Genomic DNA, 20093 nt, shown 5'->3' on the forward strand with positions numbered 1-20093 from the left:
GTGCTTGATCACAGGTGATGTGCCTGGGATCCAGGTGCTGTGCTCAGGATCCAGGCAGGGTGCTCAGGATCCAAGTGCCATGTTCAGGATCCAGGTGCTGTGCTCAGGATCCAGGCAGGGTGCTCAGGATCCAAGTGCCATGTTCAGGATCCAGGTGCTGTGCTCAGGATCCAGGCAGGGTGCTCAGGAGCAGGATCACACAGCAGTCCCACAGCAGTGTCAGTGTGGGATCTGGGTGCATTCCCATTGTCAGGGAAGAACTGGGAAGAGCTCCCAGAAGCACTGCTGGGTTAGAAGGAAAAAATTTTTGCTTGTTGAAGGACAGAATCACAGAGCCACAGAATTTCCACAGAAATAGGTTGGAAAAGCCCTCAAAGACCATTAAGTCTAACCATTCCCCAGCACTGCCAAGGCCACCACTAACCCATGTCCCCAAATGCCACATCCACAGGGCTGTTAAATGCCTCCAGGGATGAGAACGCCATCAGTACCCTTGGCAGCTGTGCCAGGGTTGGACAATTTTTTGTGAGAGAAAGCCCTTCCCAGACACCCCACAAAGCCCCTCACTTGCTGTGCCATGGCCGTTAATGCCTGAGGGGCTTCAGCCGTGCCAGCAGGAACTGGAGATGCATCTGCTGTGCAGGGCAGGGATGTGGGTTGCTGAAGCAGCAGACACCACCACCTCTCAGAGCTCAAAAAACCCTCCTGCCCAAACACAGCAAAGATGGCCTAAGAGATTAATTATCCTGCTTCCAGGAATCTTGTTGGAACAATTTTAACCAAACTAATGGTTGATTTTTAAATGGTTGTTAAGTGATTTAACTCATGATGAGGCAGTGTAAAACTAATTTGATAATGAGATAAAAGGGAAATATTATTTAAAATGTATTTGAATTTTACCAAAACTGTTGTAGGGAAAAAATAATAATGACAAGTAAAGGCTTTGATATAGCAGCTGTTTAAGCTGATATCTCACCCATGTTACACTGACTTAAAGGAGAATTAGCACATTAGAAGCTTTTGCAGTCAGAGGCTACAAATTACATTTTTATAGAAACTCTGCCCTTTGCCACTTTAAAATGAAATTGCTTCTGTGTTTGCAGTGAAGAGATTTATCAAGTCTCAATATTCTGATAAAGTTAACAATTATTTTTTTGTTATGCAGGCAACACTAATAAAAGGTGTGTAAATTAAACTGGTTTTATAGCATGAATGTTTCTGTCAACCTTGGGTTGTCTTCTGCAGGGAGGTGACATTTTAAGTAGCTTCAGGAGAAAAGTTAACCCACATAGTATCTCTTCTATCAAAACCATGTTACCTCCATTATCAACCAGAAAACAATATAGAAAAATATGAAAAAATAAAATAAACAAGAAAAAGACTACTTAGATGGGGAATAAAATCAAATTTAGGAAAACAGAAATAGAGCTGAAGAAAAAATAGGCTAACTTCCCTTCCCTTCCCTCCCCTCCCCTCCCTGGCACTGCTCCACCCCAACTCATGAGGACAAATCATCAAAGCTCCATGAAACACAGAAAAATTCCCAGCATTTTTACAGATCACAATTAGTGATTATCCTGAGCTCATCCCTATCCCTTAATGACTGCTGTTCCTCAGTGTGTCATGGATCACCTGTTGCACAACATTCTTCCTTACCAACAAGGTGTCATTTGTACAGAAAACACCTGTCCAGTTCCAGGAGTCTCCACACCTGGACAAAGCCATAGGTGCTGCAGAAAAGCAGCACTACCCAGCAGTGGAGGGGCTCATGCATCATATTTTGATGCCAAGCCAATGTTAGGTGCCCATCCCAACATCCAGAAATGCAACAGCCAACACCGTGAGCACAAGAGAAGTTAATAAAAGACAGAAAAGGGGAAAGAGGGAGGCTGTTTGGAGAGCAAGGAAATGAACTGTTCCATGGGTTCATGTCTCCTGGGCTGTTTTTCTGGTGGTTTTACAGAGTAAACTCTGGCTAGAGCTCTCGCCTGTGTATTCTTCAGTGTCTCCAGAGCAGAGACGAGCCTTTTCCTAAGCAGAAGGATTTGTCTCATCTAGTCAGTCACGTTTTCATGAAACAGGTTTTGGAGAGCTGACACCTGCTGTCAGCTACGGTTAAAGCAAAGCAGAGAGCTCAGCAGTAGTTCAGAAGAACAGGGACACACGTTGGTGTCACTTCAGCAGGAGACCCAAAACCAAGCACAGCAGAAGGAACACGTGCTGGTGTGGGCACAGGGGTGAGGGTCCCCTGCATAGAGGTCTTTAATTAAGGCCTAAATGAGAGAGAACTCAAGCTGTACTGGACAGCCAGGATTTCACATCACCTCATTCACTCACAGAAACACGAAAGGGAAAGGGGAAGGGGAAGGGGAAGGGGAAGGGGAAGGGAAAGGGAAAGGGAAAGGGAAAGGGAAAGGGAAAGGGAAAGGGAAAGGGAAAGGGAAAGGGAAAGGGAAAGGACTCCTCTTGCAAAGTGAACAGCATTTGCACAGTCCCTGCAAGGAGCCCGGCAGCTTCAGCAACACCTGAATGCAGGGACAGGGAAAATCCTCATTGCTCATCAGTTTCCTTGGACTGCTTTTCATCCCAGGAAATGAGCTCAGCTTTTTGACTCAGTTTCCCCCCTGCATGCAGCACCACCAACACCTGCCCCATTGCCTCAAGGCTGCTGTTCTAAAATCGACAAACACTCAGTGCTCTGAAAATGCCCAGCTCTGTGCAAGAGCTGGGCTGTGCTGCCCACACAGAGCTTTCAGGGGCTCAAAGGACCCACAAGGACCACCTAGTCCAGCTTCTGGCCCTGCACAAACACCTCAACAATCTCACCCCGTGCATTCCTGGGAGTTCCTGGAGCTCTGGCAGCCTCGGGGGCTGTGTCTGTTCCCTGGGGAGCCTGGGAAGTGCCCAGCATCCTCTGAGGGAAGAACCTTCCCCTGAGATCCAGCCTGAGCCTGCCCTGGCCCAGCTCCAGCCCTTCCTTCCAGTCACCAGAGACTTGGAGCCTCCAAGTAAGTAAGGAGATATTTGTGAGAGTTGCAGGGGCCTGTGCAAGTCTGCACTGCCCTAAGGGCTCTTAGGCTGGTACATAACTCTCATTGCCATCACTTGAATTCCACCAGTGAAACATTGTTCAGGGTGACCAAGGTTTTTAAGGAGCCAGTGGAGCCATCCACCTCCTGTGTGTGTTGAAATCAACACCTGTGAAGATATTCTGACAGCGCTCCTTCAAATCAAGCAGTTCTGACATCAGCATGAGATGAAATGACAGCAGCAGAGACCTGCATCCACCACAACATTCCAGATCCACAGAGACAACAGGGATGTCTTCTTTCCATCCTTATTTTTGGGCCTTGGTGAACCACTATGGTTATTTCCGGGGCTGATGAGAGGAGCTCTGGTCTTGAATCAGAAACTGAGACCAAAACAAAACCAAGGTCCACCTGCAAGACAGGTGCCTTGGACTGGGGGCTTCTCCACTGTCCTTTCCAAACCACATCTGCTGCAGGCCCCTGAGCCAGATACACAAAGGTATGGCTGGTGACTCTGTGCTTTGCCTTACTATAAATAATAAGGTTTCATTTCCTTCACAGATCTTTTGATTTGTTTCCTTTGGGAGACTCACGGGTTATAATGGCATTAATTCCTATTTGCCAACCTTGTCCTTATAAATGAGGATCTTCATTAAATGAATGTTAAGCAATGAGCACTATAATTAGGACAGATTTAAAATGCAGTGTGCCTAAATCAGAGACTGCCCAAGATGTTATCTTTTTTATTAAGATATAATTTGAAGGAGAATTACTGCTTAGTTTAGAACAAATTATATTTTCCAACAACCTCTTCTCACTGAGGGAATGTATAGAACAAGGAAATACACCCTGCTTCAGAAATGGAGCCCAGCTCTCCTGATCCCTACTGCTGGCAGATTACTCTCTCATGAAACACACATGGCTGAAAAGTGCTAGATGAGAGACTTTTCCCCCTAATTATTTTATGTCAACTCAAAATTCTATTCAATCTTGCTGTCATATAATCTAAAATAATTAAAGACTTAGAGACTTACCCCAACAATCAATCACACAATTCCAGCTGACTGCAATGCCTGTCATCTTGATGACCTCAGAGGCAACACCTTGAAGAGGTGAATACCTTCACCACTGACTGGGAGAATGCCTCGTGCCATTTTTTGCACAGAAACATAATTCTTGCCCCATCCCCTGGCAGTACCAGCCCTATCCTCTGCCACGTGAAGGACCTGAGCTGGGCACAGGACATCTGTGGATCCACTACTATGCCAAGGTGCTCCTGCTGCTGCTGAAAACTGTACTCAGCCTGTTCAGCAGAGAAGCTGCTCAGCCCTGTGTGATTACAGCTGTCCTGATATTTGTTTTCCTCCTTCTCATCACCGGGTTTCCCAAAGGCAGATGGGATATAAGCCAAGAGGGAGGGAACCAGAGAAAGAGAGTGGTAAAAAGCAGGAATAAAACAAAACTGAAGGAAAAAATTGCCAAGCCCAAATTAAACCCAAAAGGTCAAGAAGTTCATTAAACAAACAGAACAAAAAAACCCTCATCTCAAAATCATTCTCTTAGGTTTTGTTTATTCCTTGTGTAACACCACTGAAAGAAGTGGCACTGGTCCACAAAGGAATCTGGTCATATCCAAAACTTTTTTCAGGCTGGGTGGCCATACTGCAACTGCAGGAAGCAAGAAGGGCTCATCCCAACCTGGGAGCAAGGGAAGGTGACAAAGCAGACAACACCACTGTGCAGCCCTCCACAGCACCCTAGCACATCCCAGCCCTGCCCCAAAGGGTTCTGCAAGGGTGACAAAGCCCCCGCCCCAAGGGCTGAGCCAACAGGTTGCAGGTGTGAAAAGTGAACTGTTTTGCACATGTCTTGTCTCTGCTGCTTTCTTCCTCTCTCCCACTCCTTTCAGCAGTCACCTTCTGTTCTCTGTGTATGGTTTCTATTTCATCTGCAACTGACACGCAGGTGTCAGCCAAGAACCTCAGAGCTGTGACACCAGTCCCACTCGGCATGACAGCATCCACACAGCTCTGTTCTGCTTCCACACAGCTTCAAACAGATACACCTGAGCAGACACTGCACTCTGCAGAATTCAGAAACAAAGCCAGTGAGCAGGCAGCACATGTCCTGGCTCCCCCTGCACAGCCACAGCTAGGTGCAGTGCAGAGGCCCTGCCTCACAGCTCAGCTCCCCAGCCTGAGGCATGCAGCCCTGTGACCAACACAGCAACCCCTCCACCCACAACCCACACAGGACTCTTGGCCCGGCAGAAGACAGAATCACAGAATCATTCACATTAGAGAAGAATCTGAAGGACATGGAATCCAACCATTCCCCAGCACTACCAATGTCACCACTAATTCACACCCCAAGTGCCCTAAACCCTTTCTGTTCCATCCTAAGGAAAGCAGCAGCTCCACACCCTGATGGAGTTGGTAGCACTGGGGGTTGTTGCCAGTTTGCTCCATGAGCCTGACACTTAGCTTACAGGCTCCATGTCCTCAGACCTGTCATCCTCACAAGACACTCCTAACCAGAGCCTCTGCCAGCAGAATAACCTCTCACATGGAGCTTCCCCATGGCTGAGATCTAAACACAACTGGGGTGGACACTGAGGTTTTCCTGCTGAGGTCACTGAGAGCTTTGCAGAGCAAATGGCACTTACAGGAGGAGTCCTGCCCTGGGGCTCTGCCTGGGTGTAAGTGCTGTGTCAGGTTAGTGGCCATACACCAGAAAGTGGACTCATGCATAAAACTGTCCTTTACCCTTCCTCCCTCTGACTCCCAGCTCATCCCAGTCTGCATAAGCAACTCTCCAGATCCCTAAAAGCCTCCTCTTCTATCTCCAAACATACTGCAAAACTTCTCTATGGAATTACTGCTGGGTTGATCAAATAAATCCTTGTTTATCTGCTGCACATAACTGAGGTAACTGAGGGATGGAGTGATGGAGTGCCTTCTCTCACGTGCACTAAGGCAAGCACAACAGTCAGCAAAAGATCCTGGGAATGGACTGATTTTCATGAGCATTTTAGAAACCAGAGGCTGTATTCTGTCCAGTGCAGAAGGGAGTAGGAAGGAGAATTGTCTCAGGGAAAATAATGCTTGAATTATTGTATGACCAACAAAATTCTGTGATATTAGTGTCTTAGCACTTCTTCCTCATGCAACGTGTCACCTCAGCTGTTGACCACTGCTCCATGAAGAGCTCCAGGGGGCAGCCCCTGGGAACAGCCCACTGTCAGATCAGCCTTGTACAAACCCAGCACAAACCCTCCTCCACAGAGAAGTGCTGCAACCCAGCCTTTGTGTGTTTTCTCTCACAGGGTACCTTGTGCCCAAGCACAGGCCAAACTACTTTGCAAAAACATCTACTATTAGCACGTGCCTTTTGTTCCTCAGCAAAACCAACTAGTGACATTGTATAAAAGAAATATTACCCACCTCAGAAAAAAGAAATCAACCAAACAGAAATAAATGAAGTTTCTAGATCGCAGCAACCTGGACCTACTGCACAGCCCAAGTCTTTGCCAGCATCACACTGTTATGTGGCCTAACTAGAGCCTGTGCATGCCAGCAACAAATCTGTTATTCAAAGCTGGAAGTCAGAGGCCTCAAAAGCAGCCAGGGCTCACTGCTCAGTTCCTTGAGACCCTACAGAACAAGGTCTCAGTTTCAAGGTTCCGTATAATATCACACATCCACAAGGGATGAGGATGGTGGACACTGCCAGCTCTATAACCAGGATGTGTCCAGACCCTACAGACTAACAGAGCCAACTCCTATGGCAGACTGGTCTGAGTGAGCCATGACAGCCACCAGCCCAGTGTGGCAGCAAGCAGCACTGTGAATGAGACTGGATTTAACCTCAGCCTTTCTTTGCTGGCCCAGGATTTGAAGATTAAAAGCATCTCTATCAGGAATGGCACCCCACAAGTGGCCAAGCAGGGAGGCCACTTTTCTGAGAGAGCCCCACTGCAGAAGAAACCCCAAAAGCTGGGCTAAACCCAAGCCCTGAGGAGCAGGAGCCAGGATCAGCTGCGCTGTAATACAAACCTGTGTTTACCAAGCACTGCTTGGTAAAACATATCCTTTACGTCTTGCCCTCTGCAATTCTAGGAATTACCTTTAAAAATGAGCACATACACACCAGGAAATCAGCCATTGTCCAAAATCCTTCCAAACTGACCACAGTCTTGCCCTGACCCCCTCCTTCCATTTCTCCCTCCAACAGCAACATTACTGCAAATAAATAGCACTGCTGTAATATCACCTGTGCAGGACCCACAACTCAACAAACTCCTATAACACTGGCCTGTTACAAACTCATGCCTGCAACCAATGGATTGCTCTGGAATTTCTGATTTTGTGACTTGTCCTCCAAAAGCCACAATACTTGGAGCACCTCCACTCCTTTGGACTTCATGTTCCTTTTCACCCCTCCTGACACATCAAGAATCTACTCATCCTGTGTGTCACATCCACAGCCACACATATGGCAGGAGCAGGAGATGGACAGTGTATGTGTCTGACTAAATGACAGATAAATGCAAATAAACTCAACAGCAGCAAAACCCCAGACATCATTAACTTTGTACAGCAACAACTACTTGTACCTGTGTATTTATTTATACATCTATGTATGTATTTATACATGTTAATACAAATCTGAGTACTGTGTGTGTTCGATTTGCTTTAATTGTGACACCCATTTATATAACCATTTATATAACTTACTTTTAAATCTGAAGTAACATCACCGTAATGCTCAGATCTCGCTAAAAATACCGGTCAATGGTTGGTTGTCCTTTTCAGTCACAGGACCATTTTCACGTATTCTTTGTAGATACATATATAAATATATAAACACATGGCAATCCTGATAGTATCCTGATGTTACCTTTCCATGCTCCGTTTTGCATGGCAAACACTCTGAACCAGCTGCAACACTCACAGGGGAAGCTCTAATACCAACCGACAGTACAACAAGGAGGGAGAAGGAACAGCGATAATTTTCACTGTCATATTTACAAAGAACTTACAATATTAAACCCAACAACCACACAATTAAAGAATGATAAATAATTAACAGAACCTCCAAATCATTCTTGTTTGTGTTGTTGAGATGTATGACCTCCTCTTGTATCTTTTCAGCACTTCAAATACATTTTCAAAAGATTAACATTAAATTTCAAATAATTTAATTGCAGCTTTATCACATTTTATTCCTATTTCAAGAAGCAAACTGGCTTTATAGGTCTCCATGTACATCTATGCCGTGCTCTGCGTGTTCTTCCCATGCCATTCTCCAGCTGGCTCACCTCACAATCACTAATCCAGGTGACAGCACACAGGGTCCCAGCCCACGGCATGCTCAGCACTGCCGCACGGCCAAAGACAGCCATGGTGGAGAAGGTCCATGCTGTCCTTTGACACAGCACATGGCATGTGTGTGTGGGAATGACAGATAACATCCTTCATACCGGGATACAAAGAGAACCTGCGTGTTTAGAAAGAAAACCATGATAGCAACAGCCATAAACCACATGAGTGTCTTCGGATCAGGCATCCAGACTGGGCACATGAAATGAAGTTGTGTCCTTCATGTCCATGTAAGGATTTGCTCCACCTGGTAACTGACAGGGAAAGCCCAACATATTTCTTAATCACCCATGATTTTGAACTGCTGAGGAGCAGTAACAGCTCAAAACAAAATACCGAGTGACACTCAGTGCCTGTGAGTTAGCAGCAGGGATTGCACGTTGCTAGGTGCGGTGCTGACCTAAAGTTCCCTTTTCTTCAGCTGATTTAGGCATCTGCACATCAATGCACTCTGGCAGGAGGCTGGAGAAAGGTGAGGTTTAAGGTCCCTCCCAACCCAAATGATTCTGGGATTCTATGGGAAGTCATAAACTTCCTCTTTTTCTCCAGATACTTCTCTTGTCTTTTTACAAACACGACATGAAGTGTTAATATTGTTTCACTGCTTGTGACTTTTCAACACAAAATCGGAGCTCAGCCTTGCTCTTCTTAAAGGGAAAACTTTACCTAACTGAACCCTTCCAGCCCATGCAGGATGTGTTCCACAAGACTCCTTAAAAGTGCTCCACAAGACATCCTTCCTTAAAAAATGACTGTGACATTTCTGTGACATTTCTGTCCCCCTGAAGCCCTGTGGCATGAGCAGGACCTAGAATGCCAGCAGGCCAGTGCCACTGAGCCTCCCCATCAGCATGGTTTGCAGTTAAAGCAACCAGTTCTGCTCTGAGAGGGATTTCAGATCTCCAAGAATGCAAAGAAACACGAAATTCAGAAAGAAAGGCAATGAAAAGGCAGCAGCAGCAGCTGGCAGGTTCAGGCTGTGACTGCAGACAGCTAGATGGGCTCTGCTCCCACTCACTGCAAGATTCCGGGTAAGTGCTCTTCAGAAACACCTCCTTGACACACGTTTTTCCTTCCTCAAACCATTCGCCAACTCTCACACCACAAAAAAGCAGAAACAATTATTCTGAAGAACATTTGTGAGTGCTTTGTATCTGAAAAACTTCCTTGCACCAAAGCATAAAACAACAGCTCTGCTTGTTCTACATAAAAAGTCCCAAGCAACCAAAAAAACTCCCAACTGAACAACAAAACCTGCCCAACCTCCCTGCAGAAAGCCTCCTGGGAAAAAGCTTAGGTTTGAGAATTTAGAAACATTAAGGCTTGGCTCATCATTGAACACTACAGGCAACAGCAGTTCTGATTGCAAGTGACATGTTGAATAGATCATTTCCTACAGCCCCTTGCTTTGGAAGCATCAGGGAACAACCCCAGCTCATTCCAGCCCTTTGGGTATTTTTCATATAGGATTGTAACTGAATTCCAACAACTACTTCAGTTCAGCATTTTTTAAATGGAAAAATTTAGCAGTATGGTAAAAAGGGACATTAATTGTACATGGGATTTAGGTAGCAGCCAGCACCAGTTCAGGGCAGCCCCAGATGGCTACTGGGAGCAGAACACTGCCCAGTACCACCCTCGGTGCAGGACTGCTCTTCACACCATCTCCTCCCTGCTTCTGTCAATTCATAGCACCCGTTTCCTTACCTGCTCCCCTCTCAGTCTGCAAACGTCACAAGGGAATCTGAAGCATGAACTCCCACTTTTCAGTAACACCCACAGGGGCAGTGGGCTGTGTCCAGCCTGCAAAACCAAGGAATATCACCATATTCCCCATGAACTGCTCAAGGGGAGCAGTGAACGTGCAGGAGGAGCACATAGCTGATCACACCCAGACCTTAGAGGTATCTGAGATATTAAGGTGAGCAGGAATCACCACTGCACAGCCAACGTCAGCACAGCACTCTGCCTTTTACAGGAGGTGTTTGGGCAAAATTATCCTGTTCTCTGGTCAGTCTGGTGCGTGTCGAAAAGAGGGCAAAACTTGATAAAACCAGAAAATGCAGTGACAGCGCTGCGGGAGAATGGTGCTGCGAAGCCCAGGAGCGGGGCTGGGATGTCTCTCAAGCATTTGCTCAGTTTGTAACACTCCTGTGCAACTCTGTGTCCAAAGCACGAAGGAAAACAATGTATCCAAATCTTTGAGAGCCCTCTCCTTCCATTCCCAGCGAAGTGTCCTGACACACCGAGCCTCGCGCTGTCTCCTCCAGACTATGATTTACAAGCAATATCAGGAATAGTAACAGTTTTCCACCCACAGCTGCGTTTCAGTCCCAGTATTGCTCATAGTGCCCTGCAGTTTTACTCCCACACCTTCCAGCAATCCTCGATTTCTAAGGACATTGCTGCATCCATCGACACGCACACTCCTTGCGCAGCACTTGGATCTGGGGGCATGGGGTGCAGCGGTGCGGGCTGAGCAGAGCAGAGGGGTGAGCAGGGGGGTGAGCAGAGGGGTGAGCAGGGGGATGAGCAGAGGGGTGAGCAGGGGATGAGCAGAGGGGTGAGCAGAGGGGTGAGCAGAGGGGTGAGCAGGGGCATGAGCGGAGGGGTGAGCAGGGGATGAGCAGAGGGGTGAGCAGAGGGGTGAGCAGGGGCATGAGCAGAGGGGTGAGCAGGGGATGAGCAGAGGGGTGAGCAGAGGGGTGAGCAGAGCAGTGAGCAGGGGTGTGCTGGTGAAGCTGGGAGTGAGGGTTCAGGGCATGATGTGCTGCTGCCCTGGCTGATGTGGAGCCTGTTCCCGTGAGTGCTGGAAGGACAGCGCCGTGGGCAGGATTCCTCAGCAAGAGCTGGTGTGTGCCCACCATAGCGCCTTGTGATTCCACCAGGCTGAACTTTATCATAGTCCCATACAATAATCTAAAAATTAATTTTTGAGGAACTGTTACATGTTTCTTTCTGCTTTCCTTGGTCCTTCAGCACTTTGACTTATCAGTGCTAGTTCAGCAGGCTGGAGAGGTTTTCTCTTGCTCCAACTCAAACAAGGCTGAGGCCTTCTGCTGTTATTTATGAGCCAATTCCAAAGGTAGAAACCCAATTTCAAAAACAGACTGCTTAAAAGGTAACTAGTGCAGCCATATCTGGCTCCTTTACAAGTTTAATGCAGATAACCAACATTTGTCTGCTAAGTTACTGCAAATATAAACAAAGAGAAAGGGAAACTTTAATGTGGAGTAGAAGAGAGGGGAAAAATATTCACTGAAACATGGTCAAAAGTTAAAAGGTCTCTGTATAGAACTAGAAAATTAAAGAGTATTTCTTGGACTGTAGAAATGTTCTACTATTTCAGCCAAACCCAGATGAACAATTTTATCATGTCACAATTAAAGAAGATGACTTGAGCAGAAGTACATCAAAACATTGATAGAAACACCTCGGTGAGAAAGAGGCTCTTCACTAATGCATTAACACAGCACTTGGAAACTGAAAATAAGCAAACTTGGACTGGAAATATACATTATTTTTTCCAATAATGAACGAATAAACCAGTATTAGTTATTAGTTATTATTTTTATTAGTTATTAGTAGACAACTCATTAGCGGATTTGTTGGCTTTCCCTCAAGAACAGCTGTGCTTTCATTTGGCCAACGTGTTTGTCCTTATGCAAAAGAGTTGGTGGATAAGAGCTCCAAATACTGCCAAGAACCACTTTGGCAGTAAAAGCTGTGAATTCTTAGGATCTTCTCAGAACACATCTGAGTGTTTTAAGACTTCCTCAGCCATCTCAACAAGAGCAAATCCACTCCTTTTAGAACAAGCCCCATGTTCACCTGTAAGGAAAAGGCATCCTCACCTTTTCCAACCCTCTTTCATATGCTCTACCCATCTTTACACCTTTCAGGGTGAAGTTGCATTGAGACGCAAAACCAGAGCAGGAATTAGTCAAATCTTTGGAATGATGAATCCCTTATCAGCAACCAGCTGCAGAGTAGCACGTCAGTGTTCCATACACAGAGCAGGGATGACAGAGCAGAGGCTGGCGAGAGGCGGCCCCTGGGCTCTCTGGGAGGCTTGTGGCTTCTGATGGCACCTCTGTGACTTGGATTTCTGACGTGACCATGGAACAAAAGACTTAGCAGCCCCACATCTTTACCATTCTTTGCTCAATATATTTTCATTCAGGTAACCAGGAGGACTCCTCGGTGACAGCATTCTTTAATTCCCTGGGAAACACTTCTGGGATGTGAAGGAGCTCTGATGCTGTTCATATGCTGTTCCCACAGCCTGTAAGGAGCTAGGGGCTCCAGTCGTCCTGCTCCTGGCCAGTAAACTGCTCCTTTTGGCTAAATAAATTAAGAGTACACTAGATGCCCTCCACGTTCTTTATTAACTGCTGCAACTGTATTTCAGGGTACTTAGAGATCACGAATGGAGAGGAAACCCCAAGTAGATAGTATGGTGATCCAGGAGACACTGCCCTTGTAAACACAGGGGCCCAGCAGCAACAGCACTGCAAGCCCTTTTACTTCCCCCACCTGCCCTGACCCAGAGGCTTTGCTGAGATGCTCAATAAATGCATTAAATCTCATTCACAACCTTCCTGTGGGGACTGTGCTCCTGCACAAGGATCCTTGGCTGTTCCATGTGCTGCTGACATAAGGGACACAGCACATATGGCACAGAAACAGCATTCCAGCCAATTTTCACATTTCCATTCCCTTCCACTGAGATGTTAACAGCAAAAATGGAGGTTAAACAAAAAAATTACAGCTACTGCTATTTAGCAGAAATATTTCACTTTTTTTCACTTGTTACACCCTTCCAGTCTGCCAGATGAGGTGAAATGCTCTTTCTGAGAGTAAATGTACCATATATTTTGCTGAAAGAGGAAAACACAATGAAATCCATGAGCAATTCCATAAAAACAATAAGGCAGCTCTCACATAGTTCCAGATTACTGGGTTGAAAATTGCAATCAGGAAATTTTAAAATATCTTCGTTTCTGCAATTCTGGTTTATTTTTTCCTGTCAAAATATACTATTCTTAACTTTCTGCTTGTCTCGACTTCTTGCTAAAACTAATGGATGAAGCACTGAAAATTGCTGACTATCCCAGCACAAGCCTATCCCGGTTAGCTGGGAAGCTAAACACAATTACATCCAGGGAAACTCAGTGTCCTCACTCCTGCTCTGCTTGTAAGCACAGGACTAAGCCCTGGCCTCACCTGGAGAAGCAGCACCTACCAGTTTTTGGGGATGTGCCTAAGAGGAAAAGAAGGAACTCCTCCATGGGCTGCTGGCTGGGAGTCCTGCACATGTTGTCAGCCTCTTCCAACAGCTCTTCCAAAGACCCAGGAGAGTGCAACGAGGAGAGATTTGCAGTCTCCAAGCCCAGGAGAAAATATTCATCCCTGGCACCCTGGGTGCCCCAGGCTGTGGTCCCAGTGCTGGAGAGCACCAAGCACCAGCACGAAGCAAGAGATCGCAGAATCATGGAATCATTTGCGTTGGAAAACCCTCAAAATCATCAGGTCCAGCCATCACCACAGCACTGGCAAGTGTACCACTAACCCATGTCCCCAGTCCACACCTCTCTTAAATCTGTCCAGGGATGCTGACTCCGCCACTGCCCTGGACAGTCTGTGCCAGGGATGACAACCCTTTTGATATAGAAATTTTCCCCTATATCCAATCTAAACTTCCCCTGGCACAACTTGAAACCATTTGCCTCAAGATGTTGCAGACTGATCACACCACACTGCTGGAGACCACGGCCCCCAGGACATTCCTGTCCCTCAGAGAGTGCCCTTCTTGGGGGAAGATGTTCAGCCATCACACTGGGTGGGGGACCAACACCCCAGGAAAGATCTACACAAGACGCATGGTGAGATTTGCCAAACATGTTGTCATTGCCATTATACTGTATACCTGATGTATTTGGATGCCAGGTAACAGCCAAAAATAGCCATGCATAAAGTTGTAAAATGGACTGTAACACTGTGACCAGGCTCATTTGTTTTCAGATAAAATTCTAGAAAGGAATTACTATTGGTATCAGTCAGCCACTATAAGACTTGCTAATGTACACCCACATTACAGTGTTATCAGTCACTGATAAGATGCATGACGTGGTCACTATGAAAAACCCGCGTGATCCCAAAGCATCAGCTCACCTGTAGCACAAACAAACCTCCAGCACTGTTACAGAGCACCTTTCTAGGACACTTTTAATGCCGCAAACAGTGTTTTAATAAAATATTTTGAGAACTGTAGACCTATAGGCTGCCATACAAGAGAGGGCTGCCTACATTCAGGGGAGGGCTATCTGGGCAAGGAGAACATGTTCAGTTTTCAGTGTAGATATACTACACTGCTTCTACAAAATTTATATTGGTCAGAAAGAAGAAAATCCATTAAGGTAATATTAAAGATGGTGGCCTGTGGGTTTTGGAAAGCCTTATAATGATTGTATAACATCTTTTCTCTTCACCAGTATCTCCCCGTATGCAGTTACAGTCCTTTGATAATTTTTGTCAAAATATCTTTACTAATTTCCTTTATTATGGAGCTATTCAGCACTAAGGAAAAAGTTCTCCTTTGCTTGCAGAACTTTGTTGTGACATGGCTGGTAAAGCTGCCATCCCACTAGTGCCGAACTCAACAGGTACCTAGGTGCCCACAGGACTGCTCACAAAACAGTGCAGCTAAAGCCTTGGGTTGCTGGAGAGTACTCATTAAACCATATATTTATCTTTTTTCTTTTAATTAAACATGAATTGTGTTTAATATGTCTAACATTTAACCCTTTCAGAGATAAAATCTGGGTAAAACCTTCCAGAATTAAAAGAATCTTTATATACAAAACTCTTCTGTGATCTATACTGGCTCTCAGGTAACAGCAGGCCAGACAATGTTCATGTAGGCCTTTCCACACTTTTGGTATTACTTAGACTTGGATTTTCTAAAGCATTCTAGTATAGGCATTAGCATGGCTCGTTCATGATACCTGTTGTGTTCAGGATCCCAGAAAAATGGAGCCTGTCATGTCAACTAGCTCTGCAGGAAAAATTGAAATAACCTGAGATTTTTAGTTATTTGAAAACTTACACATCTTGGTCCTATCAGAACTCGGCACATGAAAGGAAATCATTCTCGGCACAGGTCGATTAACCTCAAGGATTTCTTCTGCTGTGATAAAACCAAAGCAAATAGCATGCTAGTTTTAGGATTATCCTAATCTTCAAATTTTAGCCAAATTTCGAAATTTGCCCATAGCTAGTGATAAGCCTCGGGAAAAGAGTGGAACTAGATGCTGCCATGTAAAACCAGACCTGTTTTTGAAAGGGAAAATGCTGAATGCTCTGTTATAAGCATAAAATCTGCCCACACACAGGGTTTAGCTTTGCAGTGTAACAGAGAAGCGCTTTTCTTAAGCCAGCCATGTTCACTCTTTGTGCCAGGGCATCCTGAGTAACTCCCACCACCTCTTTAGGCTGCTCTGATAACTGCACAAGCTACTTTTAGGTAACTAAACCTTTTACTAAGTTATTGACTACTGCTAGGCCTGGAGCAAGAAGGTTCAAAGTTTAAAATATACACGAAGTAATAAAATCAATACTTGTTATTTCATTTAGCAAACACGATCCCACCCTACAGCACCAGGTGTGGGTTATAAGAACAGGTAACAAAATACTGAAGAGAAAATGAATAATTTACCTCCCTTCACCTACAGCTGTAATGAGTAACCTCGTACAGATTTCTAGTTGAACAAACTGGTACAAAAGGACTTGTCTTGGATACAAGATTCTGTAATGTTTCCATTGAAGATGAGACACTCAGAGACCTGTCATCATGTAGGACTTTTTCCAGCCACCAGCAACTTACCAGCAAGCCCATCTCTGCTCCCAGGAAGGGGGAATGGAGGGTATCCCTGCGGGGCAGCACAGAGTCACCAGGCATGGACAGCCAGAAGCATCACCTGCAAGCTGTGGAAAAGGCAAAGCTCCTCACACCACACAGCTGAACCCCCTTGTCCCACATCCCCTGTGCCCCAGCATCATGTGGCTGGCCCAGAGACCCTGGTACCAATCTTTCTGTCCAGCCAGGCCTACCCTTGAGGCAGCAGAGTGACCCATGGCATCTGCTGAGTTCCTCCTCCCTTCCTGATATTCTTCAAAGAGCCAGGTCCCATGCCAAGCCGTCCCTGCACCCCGGCTGTCCCTGCTGCCTGCAGACCTGGTGCCAGGCAGAACAACACCAGGACTCCTCTTTGGGATGGGACCCAAGAGGAGAGGGGCCAGGAAACCATGGAGCACCAGGGTGGCTGCTCAGGCAGAGCACTGAAGTGTGTGGGACTTCATTCGCCCAAACAGCCTCACCAAAGAACACACCACCTGCACATAAAGAGGAGTGAAACAGCCCCATGCCCACTTTGCCATTATTCTCCTTTGCCTCTAAGATCACCTATGTCCTTTCCAGACAGCAGGAAGCTGCTTGTCTGGAGCAGCTCAGGCAAACGGACAGAACAGGAATGATCAAACCTCACAAGGAGTCACAGGGTTCTGTGAGCACACCAACAGCTCCCTGGCTCAGCACACTTCAGCAGTGTCCAAGGGTCCCCAGTGCATTTGTCCCAGAAGTGGAGAGGGCTCCATTGCCTTGTGTCCAAATTCTAAACTACATGACATAAGTTTAACACACTTTAGATACTTTGAAAATATCAATTTGCCATCAGAACTGCTGAAGTTGCCACAGAGATGTTGCCCAGCCTTAGATGAAAGGAAGACTGTGACTGCTGCAGGGATAAACCCATGAAAACTATTTCTTTTAAATATTTGGGAACCCCTGTCAGAAGAAAAACATGAAAAAAACTAATCTGCTTCTACAAAACCAAACCAGAAATGACACCTTTTTCTTTCTGAATTGCACACTGTACATGATGTTAAAAAGAAACAGAAGTATGACTAAAACACTCAGGAGAGCAAGCCTCCTGAGCACTGTGCAGCTTGGCACATTGGGTCATGCTTGGTTGCCACACCTATGTAACACTGTATTTTTGGTTGCAGTACTATATAACATTGAATATTTTTGTTGCAGTTATGTATAAACATCAACATCAGCGCTTTGATCGTACAGGACAGACATGATTTTGTAAAACTAAATCCTGATTTGTTTTTTCTATTTTTTTGCTTGTATATTACCAAGAAAAGCAAACAGTATCATAGATAAGCTGTTTGCTCCTAATACTCCATGAACGTCTCTGATACAATTATCTCAGAGTTTGACACTGTAAGAAGTGAACTCCTCAGTTTTCTTTCTCTAAAATCAGTCTCTGGGCACCACCGTAATCTAAGGAAAAAGGGTACAAACTCCACCCCAGCAGTGCTACAAATCAATTCTGCCCTTTACGCCACAAAATTAAACGCCTTTCCTTGTGCTATTGACCCTGAGCTGCCCAGAACACGATCATTTGCTTGATCAGCTACAAGCAACCTCTCTTCATCAGTTTCAACGGAAATTCCCCATCCTGTGCAAGCACCTTAATGCCTTTCGCTGTTTACTCTTCAGGAATCCACTCCGTCATTACTTTGCCTGAAAATCTTAACTTTTTCATGTCCTTAAACTTTCTAAGTTTCAATAACACATGCTTGAGGCTTCTCTCCATCCTCACCTCACCATCTGTGCCCAAGTCCCCACTGGCACGGACAACGTGTGTCCTGCGAGCCTACGGTCCCGGAACACACGTGCGGAGCACCCTTCTGCCACCACTGGAACTAGGACTGCCTGTTTCTGTATTTCTCTTCCTGTTTCTATACAGCTTCTAAAATAAATGGCAGAACATCATTCCCAATGACACGGCAAAGCGTCTTGAATAGTTCCGTGCACGGAAGATCCGCGAATGCCCCAGGTCCCGCTCGGGCATCCGTGAGCCGCACCAGGCAGAGCCTCTCGCCTCGCCTACTCCGCAGCTGTTTGGAAACGCTGCTGGGCGCTGGTTCCGATGAAAAAGCGACAGCCTAACCTGACCGGATCCCTGTCGTAAAAAGCGCTCATCCAGGTGATTTACCTGATTTTAATTGCACTTTTTACACTTCAATCACTCCTGGGGAATTGCTGCGATGCCGCTGACACTCCATCCTCCTTCTTCTCCGTCATATCCGAAGGGAGCGAGGCGTACTGTCGAGGGACTGTCCCCGCCTGTACCCCCCCTTCGCCGGGTGACTGCCGTCCCCGGCACGGCTGCCCGGCCGCTGGGGTGGCTGTTGAGGCTCTCGGTCCCCAGTCGCCGCCCTCGCCCCCATCGCACCAGGCGCCACCGAAGTTCCGCCGCCCGCCCCAACTCCGCCGCGGCCGCCCATTGTCTGCGCGCCGGGAGGCGCTTTGGGGAGAAACCAGCCTAAAAGCCGAGTCCTCCGCCCCGCTCGGCCTCACCCACCGCTCGCCTGCTCGCGGGCCCGCCACGGCAGGCCCCGGCTTCGGGCAGGGCCGAGGGCGAGCGGGGGTCCCCGGGGGGCGGGGGCGCTGCCCGGCGGGGCCCGGGGCGGGCGCTGCGCCAGCGAGGGCTCCCCGCCCGTTCCCCCCGCCCCGCCCGGCCCCGGCGCCGAGGGGCTGCCAGGGCGGACGCTCCCCGCAGCCCCCGGCCCTCCCCGGCTATGGCCGCCCTGTCACCGGGGAACACCCCGCGGCCAAGGTGCCCGAGCCCTGCCCGGCCAGGAGGCCGAGGCGCGGGGACCGAGCTCACTGACAGCACGGCCAAGCCCCGCAGCCGCCGCCGCCGCCGCGGCTCCGCGCTGCCCGCCCCGGGCCCGACTCCGGGAGGGACGCGGCGCGGAGCCGCGGGCGGGCGGCGTGGGGCGGCCCCATCCCCTCTTCGGGCGCGCACAATGGTCCCCGCCACCCCGGGGCTCCAGTGTCATCGCGGGGGGAGCAGCTTTGTGTCGGGAATCCAACCCCAAACCCACAAAACACACAAAAACCGGAGCGCGGGAGCGGCGCCGGGGAGCGCGGCTCCTCCTTCGGCGCTCCGGGAAGGCCTGCGGGAGGGAGCGCGGCGGCGGGAGCGCCGGGGGCGGCGGGGCCGGGGCCGGGGTGCCAGGCGCGGTGTGTTACCTGCCGTGAAACCAGTCCTTGCAGGCGTCGCACTCGATCATGAAGCGGGTCACGTCGTAGGGCAGCCGGCAGATGCAATAGACGGGCACCGTCGCCATGTTCGAGACGATCCGCTCCGCTCGCGGCCGCCCGCCCGGCCGAGCGGAGCGGAGAGCGGCGGGGCCGAGGCGCCGAGGGGGGAGAAACGGGGGAGGAAGGGGAGAGCGGAAAAACAGGAATAATACGAAATAATAAAAAATGCTACAAAACCGCGATAGTAGATTTAGGGCTCCAGAGGGGCGGGCGAGCGGTGCCGGAGGACCGGGAAGCGCTTCCCGGAGCCGGGGGCCATGGCCAGGTCCCGCCGCCCGCCGGCGCCGCGGGCCGGGGCTCTCTGTTGTTGTTGTTGTTGTTGTCCCTCCAGGATGGTGATTCCCGATGCTCGGCGATCGCGGCGATGCCCCCTGGTGACAGCCCGGCGCGGCCTCCCCGGCGGGCCCGGTCTTGCGTCAGCCCGGAGGAAGCGGGGCCGAGCGGGCCGGGCCGGGCCGGGCGGAGCGGAGCGGAGCACCGGCAGATCGGGGCTCTCCGGTC

General features: G+C 48.1%; 1 protein-coding gene across 3 annotated transcripts in view; it reads right to left on the reverse strand.

Moving 5' to 3' along the window:
• Positions 1–19852, reverse strand: part of PHF2 (PHD finger protein 2) — a 53536-nt gene extending 33684 nt beyond the window's left edge. For 2 of the 3 annotated variants that reach the window (XM_088171733.1, XM_088171731.1), the window contains exons 1-2: positions 16523–16561; positions 16296–16396 (exon numbers count right to left, since the gene is read on the reverse strand). In XM_088171733.1, coding sequence (XP_088027859.1) covers positions 16296–16396; positions 16523–16546 — 125 coding nt within the window. In that variant the 5' untranslated portion in view covers positions 16547–16561. Of the gene's footprint in view, positions 1–16295; positions 16397–16522; positions 16562–19520 lie in introns of those variants that run through there. The other variant, XM_014891444.2, reaches the window with a different exon arrangement.
• Positions 19853–20093: the final 241 nt, after the last annotated feature.

This window comes from Sturnus vulgaris, chromosome 11 (genome assembly GCF_052056855.1).
Source record: "Sturnus vulgaris isolate bStuVul1 chromosome 11, bStuVul1.hap1, whole genome shotgun sequence".
Classification (NCBI taxonomy): Eukaryota; Metazoa; Chordata; class Aves; order Passeriformes; family Sturnidae; genus Sturnus; species Sturnus vulgaris.